Genomic DNA, 18,694 nt, shown 5'->3' with positions numbered 1-18,694 from the left:
TTCATGGTGTAAAAAGTTACCGCACCACCACTGTAGAGAAGGAATAGCTGCAAGAACACTGCATCCTAGTGGCGACTGAAAAAAATGAAAAGTTCAAATGATTTGATGAATGGATGGCTTTGTTTATATCTTGTCAGGTAAAGGAAGAGGTAAAACTAAACTATTTGAGTCAAACTGTCTTTGGAGATTAATGTAGGCAAAAAAACATTAAAAAAAAACCAATTTCGGCCTGATTATCTCCTGGCCTGCGGTTCACCCCAGTCATCAAGGAGGCATCCTGACACTTGAGTCATGTTCAGACATTGACTCACACCCGAGGGACACAGATTGTCTATACTCTGCATTCCCTCATGGCATGGCAGCGCCGCTCTGTCCTCTTTGTCATTCCCCCGGTAGAGAGCTTGGGGTGCCGACAGGTGCATGTGCTGGAAGTGGGGGGGCACTGGACTGTATAAACAGATCAACATTAGTTTGGACAGCGGAGGTCATTGTAACTCTTCCTCTCTCGCACACGTCCATACATACACACGTTTAGGGACTCTCACAGCTTCAGCATCTACAGTATACGGATGCCGTGAAGAGGACGATAAGCTAAAAGGGTCAGTCTTGAATACCCGATAACGGAGTCAGAGAAAGACAATTTGAGGTGGCAAGAGACAATGAACAAAACTTTAAACATGAGCTTTGCGGCAGGAACGGAAGAAAGGGAGCTGTGTGAGCAAGAAACGGGAGAAAATGTGGAGGAAGCCAAAGATGTGTTCAGAAAATTGGCAAGCAGTGCAAAGCTGATTTTTTTTTTAATTTATTTATTTTTTTAAATAATGTGGTATGGAGTTGATGAAGAACCTGAGGGGTTCTTGGTGGATGATGTGCATCATGATGAAGGTAAAAATGAAGAGGAATGGAAAGTTCCAGAACTGTAAAGCAGATAATAATGCCTTTCTAACTGGACACAGGACCCTTTGTGAATCTCATTTCTGTGGATGAATACAAAAAACCTGCAGTGAAAAGCAAAATAATTTCGGTAAAAAAAAACTGCAACATTCAAACACAGTGCGGAGATAAAATATAATGCTGTTGATTGTTGGTGAGTGTTAAGCGAAATTTGGTTAACATGACTAAATGTGCAAACGCTGATTCCAAGCAAGTGTTGCACAGTCTGAAAAAACAACAACAAAGAAATACAATGATTTCATTTCAAAATTGAATCACAAGCAAAATAAAAAAAACTAACATTTATCATTTTGAACATTGAATATTGTCATCGCAGTGTATTCAGTTGAGAAAGGTTGAAAAGTTTGCAAATCATTCTCTTCTCTTTTTATTTATGTTTAACACTGTGTTCCAATTTCATTGAAATCTGGGTTTGTGAAAGGACTTTTATAGACTCCTCACAAATTCCGAGCAGTCACGACTCACTGCTGAAGGCAGACAGTGACTGTTTTGAAGGAAGTGGATAACACAGGTTGCCGGGAAGGTGACCCCAGAAAAATATCATTTCATGCTGAATGGAAAGTTCGAATGAGTCAAAAAGAAAGGAGATTTTCAGAATGAAAAAGAAAATGGATGAACACACACCACGACTTAAATCTATTTGCCGTGGCGTAGTTGGAGAAAAACTGAGAAACTGTTTGGCTTCAACAAAGGGTGGAAAAGTACAAATTAAAGAGAAAATGTGTTACTCTTGTAACAGGGTGCCAACTAAAAGTTGCCATCTGTCTACCCAAGTCAATGCAAATGAAACTAGCGGAGTCATATGGAACCCTGTCAGCGCCAGAAGCAGTGCAAACTATTAAGGATAACATAGTGTGGAGATCCAGCTGAGAAGACTGAGACACATCAAAGAAAAGTGTCTGTTTGGCGTAAAACTGTGGACATTTAAGGGAAATGTAATTTCTCAGACAGGTGTTAGACCATCCATCCATTATCTGTTCCGCTTCTCCACACGAGGGTCGCGGGGGGGTGCTGGAGCCTATCCCAGCTATCTTTGGCCAGTAGGCGGGGGACACCCTGAACTGGTTGCCAGCCAATTGCAGGGCACACAAAGACGAACAACCATCCGCGCTCACACTCACACCAAGGGACAATTTAGAGTGTCCAATCGACCTGCCATGCATGTTTTTGGAATGTGGGATGAAACCGGAGTACTTGGATGAAACCCACGCAGGCACGGGGAGAACATGCAAACTCCACACAGGAAGGCCAGGAAGGCTGGGAATCAATCCCACGACATCTGCACTGTGAGTCCATCGCGCTGACCACCCCTCTGTGAAATCATGTTCATATTTATGATAAAACTTTATTTTGTTTCATATATATTTATTATATACATAATTCTTCACATTCAAGTTACGTCCTGGTGCTATATTATTAGGTGAGTTTTTATCCAATCAGAATTCAGCTAGTTTGTGTTGCCAGGCAGATTTCTTTGTCCGCCTTCAGAGTGAGCCGTGCCAGCTTATGCGCTGAATGAGCGAACGGGCTATTAGAGTTGATGGACGGTTGCGACAGCCAATCGGATCACGAGTTGGTTACATTAAGCCTTCTCGCAGGCCTCACGTTGAAGGTGCGAATATGTCCTGTGAGTCGATAATCACATGTGAGAGGGCAGTGCCATGCGGACTCAACAAATCCACAGTCTTACCCGGCGACCGTTTGAAAACCAAAAATATATTCTTGCTTTTTTTAACCTCTAGCCGTGGTGTCATAAATGATGATATAATGAGGGGTTTTTAGACAAAGCAGGACTTCACTGAAGGCCTGCCACTGTCTGAATGTTTCTAGGTATGGTTCATTATCTTGCAAAGTTCATAACTGAACTGCCCACAAAGTCAGCACCCCACCAATGGCCATGGTCACATGACCGGGACGACTGCTGTAAAAATCTCAAGCAAATTCTTAATCTCGATCTTGAGCTGATGTTAAGCGACGAAGAACAATACTCAACTCCAATATCATCTGACAGATTGACACATCAAAGTATTGACGAGGGACTGTCGAGGTGTGGCGTGGGTGCACTTGGCGCCGTTTGTAAGAGTGGCTTAACGTTGTTAAAGTAAATAGCCGCTTGATTGCAACACTTACAATAAGGTGATATTGAGCAAAAGAGGTGGAACGATGTGTGCAAGTGAACGGACGAGCTTGGTGCTTGTCCCACTCCGAGCCTCAGCCGACAGTGCTCTAGACATCAGCGTCATAATTACGTGAATTAAAAAAAATTGATAAAATGAGCCTTGTGCCAATATTTCATATCTAACAACTAAACTGGGACCCAAAATCCCTGACAGCGCCCCCGCTTGGAAGTGTCACATACTGCGTGGGAAAATCAAAGAAGGTCAGGGCTGCTTTCATTTAACACTGGGGCGGCAAGGCAAAAACAGCTATGTCATAAAGCATCTATTGCATAATAAAGTATAAATAATATAGTAATATTATTAAAAAAAATTACGATTTTGCTGCAGCGCTGTAAAACGACTGACTGCTTTGAAAAGCACCAAGTGAGAGATGAGAACAAACTTCTTCTCTTTAACTGCATTGCCACTCAGTGTAGAAGCTAAGTTGTGTCGAGTAGCGCAAGGCAGACAAATTACACAGGCCGTGTCAAATGTTATTTTAGTCTGTGCGCTGCTGCGAGCCGCTAAAAATGAGTAGCAGTAGTTTGGATACCCTGAAAGGATGGAAATCAAGACTCGTTCGGAACCGGAATTGAAACAAGGAAACTGAATCGTTCAAATTGAAACAATACCCAACCCTTTTGTTCTCGATAATTGGTATCCCTGGCAGTGACTCCGGCATTTCCAATTAATACAATCCCGTAATGCTGCATAATGACGTTCATTACGCCCTTTGGCAGCGCGAATGGACGCATTTCACACTACAGTCTAAAGTGCAACCGGTACGAGAAACGAGCGGAGACAGTTTGAGGGCGGTCGATAGAAACAATGGCGCTTAAAAAAATGGAGTCTAAGAAAATGGCTGGTGGAAATTCTGACTGGCTGCTAACTTGAGAGCAGGGGTCTTAAATCCTGCTCCTCCAGGGCCGGTGTCCTGCCTGTTTTCCATCTCAACAGCCCCCAATTCAAATGTTCAGGATTGTTATCCAGCTTCTGCAGACCTTGCTGATTATCGGATCATTTGAATCAGGTGTGTTGCAACAAGTAGAGATGGAAAGCATCCAGGAAACCGACCCTGAGGAACAGGATTGAAAAGCCCTGCTTTAGAGTCACCAGCTACCTGTTCAAAAAAGTCCATTTCGGACCCCGAGTCCAACCCACTCAACAACTGTTCTATGCGGATATGACACATGATGATATGAGCGCAAAAATATTTTGGGAAAATAATCAACAAATCAGGAAAGCACATTTTTTGCTGCAGACACACTGAAATTACAACGTGGACATAATAGTATCACGCCTTCCTCTCTCTTAAGAGACAAAAACACTCAACCTTAGATCATGAGGAAAAAAAACAAAAATTTCCAGCTGCAAAATAGGACTCGTGAATGTGTTAGACAGAACTGAAGATATTTAAAAGAAACAAGTTAGTCACTCCACCCACAATGAGAACATGTTACGAAAGACACAAAGGAAATTTGGGGGAAATTCATACAGAGGGCATGCAAAGTCATGTATTGGTTACGAATGAATAGGCTTCTTGTAGAATATTGAACGTCAAATAAACAGATTGTGATCCCAGACTACCACTAGGATGGCCGAGTGGTTAAGGCGCCGCGTTCAGGACCCAGTCTCCCCAGGAGGCCTGGGTTCGAATCTCGAATTTCCCCATTGTGGGACTAATAAAGGGAATATTATTAGAATTATCCAGAAGTGTTAGAGTTTTTGCAGTACACACTCAGGGTTTTTGCCACAACACATCAAAGCCACATTAATCCAGGTCAAATGGCTTTGCAGAGCTCAATTCAGATTATTAAAGACCTCATTAAAAACCCTCACGAAGGAAACCGATATATATATTAAACAGGGTGCCCGGGAAAATTAATACACACAAACTAAGCGTTTATTATAATTGGTGTCATTTTCAACATGTGAAATAATGTTCAAATGTCATTCTATTGTTTTGTCAGCGCCTGCCTTCAAACTGATGTCTGTTCTGGTCCAGACACTGCCGATGACACAAAGCGGCGGAGGTGCACACATTTGCGTGCATTCACGTTCGATAGCAGCTCTCAATTCAGTGACTGGCATTCCAGTGATGGTGGTTCTCTCTCCGAAATTGTCTTTGCTTCAAGTGGCATGTTACAAAGAAATTCCTTTCTTTAGCTTGAGTTTAGACTGGCTGCCATCATTTGGGTCAATGTGCAAAGGAAAAAAAACGAACAATTAAGTGATCAGGTGTAAAATGACGATTGGCCACCGTGTCAGACAACAGAACTTAACTTAATATTGCAATTTTTGCAAAATTGTCTCCCTGCTGTGAGGTAACAGCTGAGATGGGGAAAAAAAGCAAGCCAAGCAAGGGGGCGTGCCAATTTGTCTCATCCCGGAAAAGCCCTTAAATACCTCAAGATTTTTTGGGGGGGATAAATTTATTAATCTATTATATAAGAGCCAATAACCGATGTATTTTTATGTTTGCTTTAAAGTGACAGTATGTAGTACCTTTTCAGAGTTCATTCATTTATTTAAAAAAATATGCAAAAAAAAATAAGTTAAAGCTATCAGACCGTGTGCATTTTTTGTAGGGGCTCACCATACTGGACGCTGAAAAGTCTAGCCGCCATCCTTCAGCTCAAGAAGACCCGAAGACGATCACTACCTGACTTCAAGTTTCTAGAGAAATGACTCACAGAATGCGTAACAAATGCAATGCACGTCGTCACTTGAGGAAATACTAGAAGTTGTTTGTGATTACATTTGACTTGCAGCTCTGCTGAAGAAATTGGTGGTAAGCTTGTGAAGTGCGGTTTCTATGAGGCACCGTAGTGCGCATGATTCAAAATGTTCTAGCCACTTGATGGCAAAAATTCAACACTTGTCCAACACACCTGATTCTAATAATCTTGATCATTTTAGGCTTCTACAGAGCTTGTTGACGTGCTGATAATTTGAGGCAGGTGTGTTTTGAGTAGGGAGAGCTCTGAAACACGTAGGATATGTTTCTCCAGGAACTGGAGTACCCTACCCCTGCTATAAAGCTTGTGGATGGGAAGAAGGTTTTAATGGTTTTTTTTATTATTATTATACATTTATATATAATATACAACATGGGTGACAAAAGCACATGCCAAAGCCAAAGGGTAAACAGAGAGTATTGAGTTTTGGTGAATGCAAATTAGTGGGAGCTTGTTTTGGAATTTTCCTCACAGGATGAAAACAGTATCTATCTATCCATCTGTGTTAGCATCTGATAAGCGACTACAGGGGGCCAAGTGCGCAGTAGCTTAATCGCAACTTGGGGACGCTGCATCAAAAAGGCAAAAATATCAGCAAGGTGGGATGTGTTTGTGCAATGTATTTCTTGCTCTTCACGGTATTTTGATGAAAAGCATTTAACAGACATGTCATTTAGACACCAGGGAACTTGGAATTGATGACCTCAAAACAAAACGTACATCTCACACACATTTTGGTGTTTTTGTACTTTAATTTGTAGCTCTATTTTAGATGCATTTTTTTTTACACCGTGAATGTGTATTTTGCTGTTCTACAATACAGTTAATCACCTGATTTTAGTTGTACAGTGTTCAAGAGGTGGCCGTTGTCATAAATGAGCTTTTGGCAAAACCAACATTACAAACCGGTATTCGAAAAAGCATTGTTGTCACTGCATTACAGAAGCCACAGGGTGATATTGAGCCTTTAAAAGACTTCCACGGTCTTGTACATGCTGCTGGAACCGTTAGCTTCAAGATTGAGCGTGACAACACCCAGAAGGCTTTTCATGGGTCATTCCCATTGTGTCATATCTATATTAACTCCTTATACAAAACAAAAAGTTTAAACTCTGATCCCTTGAGCCGCTGTAAACACAGACTGAGGGGGCGGAGCCAGAAGGAAGCCGTGCCAGTAGTTTGCCAAGCTGCTGCCTGGTCTACACTTACACCAGACTGTAGCGTGGGAGGCACACGCAGCAAATGACTTGGACAAAGATGTAGACAACATAGAAAGAGCAGGCTGTGAGAGGTGACGTTTTAAGGAATAATGCATCTCGCTCATCTCCCCCCAGTCTCAGAGGTGGCCCCCAAATGGCTGATTACTTGAGACCTTAATTGGATCATTTATTGAGGCACCACCTGCAATGTTACTAATCATTTTTCTTCCGAAAAAATGCTTTCCCCTCAGATACTCGGTCTTTGGTTTCCTGTAGCTTCTCAGACAGCTTGTCCTTAGTCTCTTCCATTTTTTCTGAAAAGCGTTCTTTTGTTTCTTCCATTTTCTCTGAAAACCTCTCCTTTGTCTCCTCCATCTTGTCCTGGAAGTACTCTTTGACTGGCGGCGGTGTGGATAAGTAGCCGTGCTTTCTGAGGTATTGAACAGACAGAGAAGTGCCGCCCAGAGTCACTGCATATCTGGCAGGAGTGGCGATCTGGAAAAGGACAGACACAGACATGTCAGCAGATAAACACGGCACTGCTCACTCAATGTGGCATCACAATAGGTTTGAAAGCTAGGGGACAAATTAGGAAAAGCTCACTTTGTAATGACTTGTATGAAAATAGTTTTACTATCTGGAGTGCCTGCCCAGGAGTGCAAAATTAATCAACCAGTAAATATTTTGTTATCTGAAGGCAAAGCTAGTTAGCTACCAGCATGCATAATTTCTGATGTCAACCAAGGTGCTCAAGTTTTTACATAGTGGAGGAGGGGCCGACTCATGCGGGACCCAAAAGTGCATCACGTAGCATCGTTTTAGATACGGCCTCCTAAAATTAATAAATAAATAAAATCAGACATGCCTATAACATTTGCCAGCTAAGAGTCCATCTCAAATGTGTACAAATTTTAAGCCTGATTATATTTACCGTATTTTACGGACTATAAATTGCACTTTTCAATAAATTGCACATGTAAAATCTATTCTAGGAGTTTCAATGTTATGCTCATTAAGGATCCCTTTATACAACTGCTCTTAGGGCTGTGCAATGAATTGAAATTCAATTACAATAACAATTATTACACTCAACAATAACAAAAATGACAATCATAAAATAGAATCAATATATATAATATATATATTGAAATTGTTGACTTAAATGTTGCAACAGTTCGATGGCATTTTCTAAGTGTGTAGCAAGTAAACTCCAATGCACGGTTTCTTAATACAGGAAAACCATGCTCGAATTTATACATTTGCACCTTTTTATAAAATATATTTTAGGATCAAATAAATTTGATTTGTCTGAATATTGTTTCCATTAATAATTTTTGGTGGCTTTATAGCCCATGCTATGTGCACGACCCATGCACTTGTTGTGGCATACATTACATCGGCTCCCATAGTATAAATTGTTGTAAATTTGTTGAATACGCGGGCATCAACACTTGATGCAGTGGAGCATATATTGCAACACGGCCCTCCTAGTGGTTGTGGCCCTAAACAGCTGCATAAATGATATTGATTGTCATAAAAAATGATCAGAGAGTTACTCAATGAATTATATTACCTTGTACATGGCGTAAGCAGTCAGAGCGTAACCACTAGAAGATTCTCTCAATAGTCCCACAAGTGATTCGGGCACATTGATCATCTCCAGGAATTGTACTACATTTACACCTCTGGGAAGGAAAAAAGCAAAGACAGTTCATGATTTAAAGTTGTGGGTTGTTTTCATAATTATTGTAGACACACACCAACACACACACACACATCAGTTATAATCACTTTGGCAAAATCAGGCCTTTGTCAATCATCAAAACATGTAGTGATGAAAAACAAACCGGTTCAATTTCCTTTTTTTTGGTACCTGGAAAACAAAGTTTATAAAAAAAAAAATTTAAAAATAATAATGAAACAACAAAATCTTTCATGGGGAAAAATAATTAGCGGCCAATATCTTTGTTGTTGACGCTTGGCTTTCACTCCAACAATCAGACTTTCTGGGCGGGAGTCTAAAAGTTTTGCAATTATTTGGCCGCTTTTCTAGTGAAAATGCTCCAAATCTGCGCCTCCTGTGTATAGCCCTCATCAGATCCCCCCGCAGATGTTCGATTGGGTTTAGGTCTTGACTCTGGCTGGGTGATGACAGAACCTTAATCTTCTAGCAACACCATTCCATTGTCATGCAAAAAAATATCCTGAAAGTTCCTCTCCATCTTCAGCTTTCTAACACAAGCCTTGAGGTTTGATGCCAACACTGACTGATATTAGGAACTGTTCATTAATCCCTTTACCTCGACTATGGCGCTAGTTCCAGCTGGAGAAAAACAGCGCAGACACATGATGCTGTCACCACCATGCTTCACTGTAGCAGGCACAGCGTTCTTTTGGTGATGAGCGGCAATTTGTTTGCCTCAAATATATCTTTTGGAATTATTGTAAAAAAAAAATGCAACTGCATTTCATGAGATCATAACACATTTACTTCAGTTGTTTTTTTTTTCAAAATGTAGCCAGGCTTAGACATTATTTGGAAGACAAGGCTTCAAGGCATCTTAGCTCAGACTTTTGACAATGATGGGTGATTGTTGTCGCGTGTACTAAAAGCCAGGACTTGCCAGAAATTTCCGCAGCTCCTTTCATGTTGCAGACAACCTCCTGGCAGACTCACGGACCGTTTTTCTTCTCGTCTTTTCATTGTGACAGGACGTCCAGTTCTTGGTAATGTCTCTCACTGCTGTGTGATAGTTTCTCCAATTAACGAGGACCGTCTTCACTGTGTTCCATGGCTAAAACCTTGGAAATTCTTTTGCACCCATCTCTTGACTGATGCTTTCCAACAATGACATGATCCTTCTGATGATGTGGAAGCTTTCTGCCCATGTGTCTGAAATTTATGCGGGGTTAATCCGAGCCTCTTCTTGTGGAGATTCCCATTTAACACAAGTTTGGATGTGGCTGGTTAATTGAGAACATAGCCATACACCTCGTTCTAAAAGGGTGGGCAAAATTGTGCTACTACATTATTTTTACTTCTTTATTTTTTTTTTTCAATTTACGTGCACTCATGAAGTTCACATTAATGTTGGAAAATGTTTTGAAATGGTCTTGCTTGGTCTTTTTTTATATTACATAGCCCTGGCATTTGAATAGGGGTGTGTAGACCTTTTATATCCACTGTAAGTATCCAAGGCTTTCGGCACCTGGTTAATTAAGTAACGCTGGCGCATCTATTCAGTGGTACTCAATGAAGAGTGAATTTCTTCACTCTTTCAAACTGAATAAGAGTGATGCCGTCTTCCAAAGTGGAAGTATGTTTGATAGACTTTGGTGGTAGACAATGGAGGTTTATAAAAATGAAACATAATAAAATGTGTTTCCACTGGTTGGTTGTTTAGCTTGCTTAGTAGAACACAAAACTAGAAAAAGTAGAGAGAAAATGGTCTAAAAAATGTCCCATTGCTTAATAATGACCAAAACTATCACACTTTTCATGTTGGTGGAAAAAAAATATAAACAAAGACAAAATATCAGATACAAGCACTGATTTCATCATAATCAAGTACTATACTACTATACTTTAAATGTATTTAAAACAAAGAAAATCAATTAAAAAAAAAACAATCATCAACCTTTAAGTACATTTTTCACTTTCCAAATTTTAAACATCAGGTGATTTACTTCTAATGACTCAAACAACGGGGACCAAGTTTAACTCCAACAAACTGCCGTTGGCATCCGGTTTTGGATGGGAAAATTTTGACCAACTCAAAAATTTGGTCCAGGACTGCAGCTATTGAATATTTTGGTATTCTGATATCCTACTGAAATTTCTATAGATTTTTTTATTTGCTTGGTTAAAGATATGGAAGATAAACAAAACACATCCACTTCTGAAACGGCCAACTGCTTTTTATTTTTAGCTAATCAACATTTTACAAGAAATTTAAACTGTGCACCGAAGTAGTAGAAGTTTCCTCTCTAGAAATGTGTGAGATTTCAAACAAATCTCTCCCCATACATTTTGGTTTATGAGACGTGTTAAGTATGCAGAGTCACAAACAACTATTAACCACAGCGCTGCTAGTAGCTAGCGTTGCTGTCAACAGGCGTCATATTTATTTTTTAGCGCCCTTAATTAGCCACTGAACATTATTAAGGGGCAATATGGTCTTGTTGTCGTCAGAAGCAAAAGTTTGTGACAGCAATAAACGACCCCACAAACACAGCCAGGAAAACGACAAGTCGGCCGTTACGCCTTGACACGCTGCCCGAAACAACTTCAGGATACAAAAGCATTGAGGTCTAGATCTTATTTACTGAGGTTTATTTGGAACTTGGCCTTCTTACCGCATTGGTGTGCTACTGTCATGTATAGCATGAACAATGTTGCTGCAGTTAGCTAGACTTCTTCTCCCTGACTGTGTAAACGGATATAAGTGGGGTATTTTTTTTTCTGCCTCAAGCATTTTTTTGAACAGAGGTACTGAAATTACTCAAGGACCCGTTTCAGCTCTAAATTGGTCAAAACAGAAATGGATGCCTCGATACTGGGGTGGTGGCAATTACTCGATGGAATAATCGATTCTGAAAAAAATTCCGTTTGTGATAGCTCTACTCTGACATGTTGCCCAACCCACCAATATTTGAATCAAATTTATTTAAACGTCTTGCAACATGCTTAATAAGCTATTTCTTTTGTGTGTTTGTAAATTATGAACTGTAACATACAAGTTCGATGAAGACACTTACTTCATAGCAGCATAATAGAAGGTTCCAAACCAAAATGAGGACGTGATGAGATGCACTGGGATCATCACCTTCCCATACTGTTTGAAGGTCCTCTTGAATCTCTGAGCAAGACCAATGGACTTGTCCTGCAAAGGGTCCACTTCTTCAACACTGGGCTCGTCTTTTTCTTGCTTATCTGACGGGGTCTGAGGTGAAGAAATGGACGCTTCCCCCCCTGGTGGCTGATGTTTGTGCTGATCGGCCGCCATGCTGGACGAGGATGTGGAGAGCCAGTGCCAGCCTGCCGGGTGCGGCGGGGGCAGGCGGAGGGCACACCTGCATGACGACTGTGGTGGCTCATGAACAGCATTACCCAGCAATAATCGATGTACCACTGCCAGCCTTCGCAGCGTGCCACGAGTGATGACGTGCTGCATTAACATCATCTTCCTCCTTTTCTATGATCACCAACACTCTGAATGAAGGAGGAAAGAAAACACTATTGACATTTTGATTGGGGAAAATTTCATTTTGGTTTGGCTTGTTCCCTTTTAAAAGACGTAATCATGCCTCGGTATCACCTTTTTAAATGGCTGTGTTTTAACAGCTAAACAGGTCCAATTACTTTAATTTGCCTTCTGTGAGCCAATTTTGTTTCACGCAATAACGCAAAACTGCTACGAGCTGATGAGTCTAAGATGCACCGTGCCTCTCGCCCCACGTCAGCTATATGTGCCAGCTCATTTATGACACTTATGAGCGTTATAGAAAAGAAACTGCTGCAATCACAGAAGATCTGATTTAAAACAATTAGCGTGGTAAAGTTGGCTTTTTTTTTTTTACCTGGCTTCTCATTTGTTGAACACTACTCCAGAGTCTGCAAATGTGTTTTCCAAGATGCTGATGTGAGTTTGAAGATTATGTGAGTCTGTTTATCGATACCAATTGCTATTTACTTTGCGGAAAGATACTGCAAATACAATCCGAATCAGAATGCCCTTTATTGTCATTGTACTCGGTGCACGAGATTGGAGAGCTCTCCTCTCTAGCACAAATATAATAAATAAATATATCAATTAGATAAATTATAGATTAAATAAATAAGTGCTGTCAAGCGATTACTTTTTTTTAAACTAATTAATCACCCAAAAAATCCATAATCGCGATTAATCACATTTTTCAACTACATTTTTTTGTGAAGCTTGTAACAGATATTTACTTGAATAATATCTTGGAATTGATGCAAAATCACCAAATATGAAGTATATATAATTCAAAGACTGTTCTAATAGCTTTCTTTGATTCCTGAATACGATCTAAATGGAGACATCTTTACAGGCATTTTTCTTCTAGACATTTCTCAAAACTGCCCACAAGCAGCACACGCCAGCAGTGTTGGTTTGCAAAGGCCAGTGGTAACTTGAACACGATGTTTTGTTCTGAGACGTGCTAAAGATGTACAGCTAATATGGCACAATATCTGCAAAGTATGCAAATAATTTTTTAAGTAAATCAAACTGAGTTAATTGAGTTAAAATATTTAACTCAGTTCAAATATTTTGGATTAATCACCTGAGTTAACGCTTTAATTTTGACAGCCCTAAAATAAATAAATAAATAAATTAAAAAAAATTTAAAAAAACACATATTGGAGTTCTACAAGGCAAAGGTAGTTGCATGTGAGAGTTCAGCATGGAGATGGCACTTGGGGAAGAAACTGTTTTCTAGTCTGTTCGTCTTTGTTTTGAAGCAAATGACTAGTATCACCGCATCAATGTTTTAACATTTGGGAATCAATCTCAGTGGTATCAGCACAAACCGTATTGATCCCCCTCGCTATCCAGCAGGCTTAATAGCAGTCTTGTCACTTTCACAGCACCCTCGGTGCTCCTTTTGTTGTCTTGGATTGAGTTTGGCTTGGAAACACCACTTCATGTTGGCCAGAACCTACACATAGCAATCTGGGGCCTTCTGAGTTTTGGATTAGTCTTTGAAAAGAAGTTTACGGGAATTCAAACAACCACAAGCACAGCAAATGTTTTGCATGTTTTTCCCAGTGTATATTTCAAAGAGTGTAACTCCCTTAACCCGGTTAAGCCTTTAGCGGCTAAATATTACAATAGCGCAGAGAGGGAACACCATGAAAGAGTAAATAATAGTCCGGTGGGCTCTGCAGTGTCGGATATTCTGATGATGAAACAATACATATACCCTTTTGGCCATTGTTTTAAAGTTGTTAAATGATCTTATGAAAATATATATAACTTCGCATTATAACGCTTTCACTGCCTTCAAAGATATAGATGCCGAAATGCCATGTCCATCAACAATATAACTCCTGTACAAAGTCTGCGTCCCACATAACTTCATCCAGCCATGCAGGAGTGAGGATTAATAAATTCACAAGTTCTACATTCAATATATTTTGAAAAGATTTTAAATTTTTGTTGATTTTTTTTCTATTGCGTGTTTTGAAAACAGCTACATTACTACTAAAAATGTGCTTGTTTTTTAATGAATTTTCTAATTTACATAATACAGTGCACACGCCACACCTTTCTGCCCATGTCTTTGCAGGTAGACTGGGCAAACAGCCCAAACTTTCAAGACTCGAGTATATCGTCTGAAAATCTAAGTCAAAGCCAAACTGTAAGCAAAGCTGCATTTTAATGATTTATTTAAAAAATATATCATATGGCATCTCTCTCAACCGTATGTGTATTCCTGCTGTCTGCAGCTGTGAAGAACTGCTCGGCATGATGCTGATAGCTTATATTTGTGTTCCTCTCATGTTGCTTCAGAAGTTAACCTCTGACTGTGCCATTATATATTTAGGAAGGTGTGATCATTTGCATTATCAATGCTGCACAATTTAAAACAAAAACCAAAACAAAAAAGTATAGCGTATTAAAAAATGGCACGTTTTATATTGAATAAGAATATTTTCTGCTGGACATTTTAAGATGAACAACAGGTAAACATTTAGATTTATAACCCAGAAAAACTAAAAGTCAAAACAAATCTGTCTCGTTATAAACTGTACCAAAAGTTGACTAGTTGTCTCACTGGTTGGTTATGCGACTAAGAGATTATTCTGAAGTTACAATTTCATCATCCACGCACAACCACGAACAAAACAAGTCATTAGGTGAACTTCCAACTTTGACAGTGATCGGAAATGTTGATAAAGGACCGTTCTCTTCAGTTTTATGAAGCAGCATGTGTACGGACCATTGCATTCCGTTATCTTTCCGCTATCCAAAAATCATGTAGACCACTAAAGATGTTAAGGGATTACAACACATCCAGCCATATATCCGAAGATGTTGTGTTTTGCAAAATTTGAAGTCACAGCTTCCACCCGGAAATCAGTTTACTGTCTGCTAACTTTACATGCCGCTAGTAGTTGACATTGCTCAGCATGTATTTGGAGGGCAAGTGAAAGGGTCCTTTAACTCCTCAATTGAATAAAACGCAGCACAAAACTCAAGTGTTAGGCGTCGTTTGTTCTCGGTACAGACGCTCTTGCATGGACATTTATTCTCAAGGCCAATTCTCAAAGTGCTTCTAACTTTGGCTTTTGGCTGTTAGTTAGCACTTTAGCTAGCCGCTAATTGGCAATGGCACGTAGATGTATATTTCCTGCCTAAAATAAAATTTAATAAAGAGCAGAGCTCACTTACGATTTAAGTTAGGAGTTGAAGGATGTGAATAGCGCTAATCTTGAAGCCTGAAAGCCATGTCAACCTGCCCCGACACAGTGACGGTCAAGGACCACATTTCTGTAGCGGAAGAGAGTGCATAGCGCACGAGTACGTAAAACGACGCGCTGTGTATCATGGGTAACGTAGTTCTCTCGGACCGCTAACCCCTGTCTTTTCAAACGCATGCCAAGAAACAATAGATTCAAATTCGCGCAAAACTAAACATCTGCTCAATAAACTTAATTAGCTTTCGTGGACATTATGTTGTCCAAGAGGACTCTGAACGTTTACTTGTCTTCCAAAGGCCTGTTCTAAAAACGGCCTCTGTGTGGCAGTATAACCTAAGGTTTGCACTAAGCAGCGTAGGCCTCGATAGAGCGAGGGAGAGAGAGAGAGAGCGAGATTGTTGATCATGTTGGGCTAATTCAGACAGACATCTCTCAGGTAAAATGGATATGCACATACATGTAAATACTCCAAGATATGCAACCACTTATTACTCACTGAGTCCAAATGATTAATAACTTGGTTAACTACCCTGAAAAGTGAGGCATTGAAGCTTTTTGTGACCTTCAAAAGCACTTTGTCCGCGAGCACCCAGTGCAACTATTCGTTTGTCCCACTCAGGTGAGGTGGAAATTGTGGTTGGCATTATCTATGATGTGTCATAACTTGCCCTGCATCTGCCTCTTCAACCTAGTCGCCTTGGCCCTTGGCTGCAAAGAGAAATTCGAGTAGTGGCTCAATCGAAACGTTTCACCCCGACCTCACGGATTCTAAATCTCGATGGTTTTAATGGTGCGCCGTTTTATGAGTTCATGCTTTTCACACCTGAACATCGAATCGAATACGTATTACAAATTCTCAACCCTCAGTAAGTGAGGGCAGAGCTATGAACTGACAGAAGTAATCGGAACGTCCGTTTGACGCGCATTCTAGGGGAACGGAGGGTTCTAGAGTTATGGAAGCTTGTAAAGAGTGTTTTTAAAGAGAGGCTATTGGGTTCAAAAGTTGTGGTCAAAAGACGTCCTCCACTTAGGAAGGAGAGGGATTTGTACTATCACATGTCCCCAGCAGAGGGCGCACTCCCAATGTAGTTGAGGTTAATATTTGGGTTTAATTTTGAATGTGAGATTTCGTGGAGCGTTTTATGTGACGTCATATCATCATCATCATTAAAGCCGCCAAGGAAATAGTTAAACTCATGAAAACAAAAAGAAGGCACTTAGATGTCAAAACTTCATGTGGGCACAGTCAGACGTTAGGTTGAGTTGAGCCACACTTTGAATTGTGCTCTGCAGCCAGTGCTTATCTCAACAAGACGGTTTCAAGGCAGTCAAGGCTCCTCCCCATCACGGAGCCAGCCTTCTGAACAAGCTTGCCCTCTCCCTGTGATGTTGCCACCACAGCAGACCACAGCACAACATTACGCATCTCTGAGTGGAAGAACATGAACAGCATCTCCCCACAGATATTCAAGAGCCTCCTCATCCATGTTAGCAAACCACGCCAACTTGTTATCGAGGTGCGCACGCAGGAATTTGTTGGGCTGCACTCGACCCTGATTTTGACTGGCAGCCGAGGTGGCTAGGCCCTGTGAAAGTCGCTAACTAGCTTTCTTTGTCTAAAGGCCTGTCAGGTAGTCAAAGATCCAGAAAAGCAGGAGAGTGATCCACACCCCGCTTTCCTGAACTATGCTCCAGCTAATAGAGGCTTGCTGGTGTTGAAAGCCCGTAAGAAGTCAAGGAATATGATCCTCCTCTCAACCAATCAATCAATCAATGCAATTCAGAGTGTTTCACAACAACTCCAACTCCTGACTTTGGTAAGGCCAGTGTCGGAGGATCTCAGAGCTTGTGAGGGCTCATATGGTTAAGTGGGTTCTGAAAGATACGAAGGCCCTTGATCATTTAAAGCCCAATAATTAAACCTTAAAATCAATCCTGCTTGTAGTCGGTGATGGTCCGCATTCCCCTCCGCATCTCTCCGGTGTTATTGTACAACTTCTTTTCTATTCTCCTTTTATAACCGCTCTTAGCCTGTCTCAGACTTCTTTTAAGATCCTGCTGTATTTGCTTGCGCCTTTTATTGTCCCTCTCTCTTAAGACTGCCTTTTCCTAATTGAGGAATAGATACAGTAAGGTACATAGTGTTGCATCATAAACTATAATTAATGGGGGGCTGAAACATTCCTAAAATATAAGCCCCCCTAAATAATTTCTGTGTTGTTTTATTTTATTTTTTATTTGTTCTGAACTTCCTCACAAACAATTGACCAATTACAAATGAGAAATGTTGGTTGACATCAAAATTTGAACCATCACAGTGAAGCAATGTTGAAGACCTTTTGTCCTGGAATCTCCGGCTTGCACTTGATATACTTTTTATCGGAAATGAATGCAATTTAATATGACGACTGCATGATATTCTTTTGCTGGGTTTTGTCTTGCACCATTAATGTAATGCAGTATTTGTTATCAAAACACTGACAAATCTGTATTTACTGGATATGTGTCAGCACCCCAACTGCTCCAGCACCAACAAAGAAGCTGTACACCTGTAATAAATATGGGCGGTACCGCTCGGCTGAGATTGAGCACTGCCGCTAGCAGTATGTCCTAATTTTGGAAGCCTAATGATGAGTGGTCAGATGGGATGAGGAAGAAAATAAATTAGAAGTATAGTGCAAAGCGTCGCTCTTCCTCTGTTATAGGCTGCAAGTGGCATTTGATTAAAAAAAAAAAGATCTGTGGTTTTTAGTACTTTCTATAAATGTGTGCCTGTGTGGTTGGCACTACAAAAATCTCAAATATTTGAGGTAAATATGAACTAGATAAAGATCAAAATCTTGCACTCAAACAATTCAGCTGATCGACTCTTATGTTGTGATGTTTTGCTTTTTGCACAGATTGCGCAATACAATCTATTGCCTCGGCAGAAATCATGTTTTTGAAGGAAAACAATTGATTCTGTCTTAATTTTCTTTAAAATGATTAGATTGTGATTAGGCAGTTTTATCCCTACACATTGTCGATAAAGTGTTGGTTGATAAAAATTCAATTGTTTTGTATTGAATGTACATTTTTTTTTCTTGAATATTGGATTAAATTCAGTTATATGATAAGGTATGTTAGGATGGCCTTACAGCCAGAGAATGGATCACCACGAAGACGTGAGTGTTTGAGAGCAGGCTTTATTCAAAC

General features: G+C 40.3%; 1 protein-coding gene across 1 annotated transcript; it reads right to left on the bottom strand.

Moving 5' to 3' along the window:
* Positions 1–6,583: 6,583 nt before the first annotated feature.
* On the bottom strand, positions 6,584–12,255 carry mims1a (mitochondrial inner membrane scaffold 1a). Its single transcript, XM_088307904.1, has 3 exons — positions 11,809–12,255; positions 8,624–8,735; positions 6,584–7,545 (listed from the first exon to the last, which is right to left on the bottom strand). Exons 1-3 carry the CDS (start codon positions 12,231–12,233, stop codon positions 7,264–7,266), a joined length of 819 nt encoding a protein of 272 aa, XP_088164030.1. The 5' UTR covers positions 12,234–12,255; the 3' UTR covers positions 6,584–7,263.
* Between the last annotated feature and the right edge of the window lie 6,439 nt (positions 12,256–18,694).

The sequence above is a fragment of the Idiotropiscis lumnitzeri genome, chromosome 10, assembly GCF_059441095.1.
Source record: "Idiotropiscis lumnitzeri isolate Australia: NSW breed Sydney's pygmy pipehorse chromosome 10, RoL_Ilum_1.0, whole genome shotgun sequence".
NCBI lineage: Eukaryota > Metazoa > Chordata > Actinopteri > Syngnathiformes > Syngnathidae > Idiotropiscis > Idiotropiscis lumnitzeri.
The sequence above is the reverse complement of the archived record's forward strand: the minus strand, read 5'-3'. Positions and strand labels throughout refer to the sequence as shown.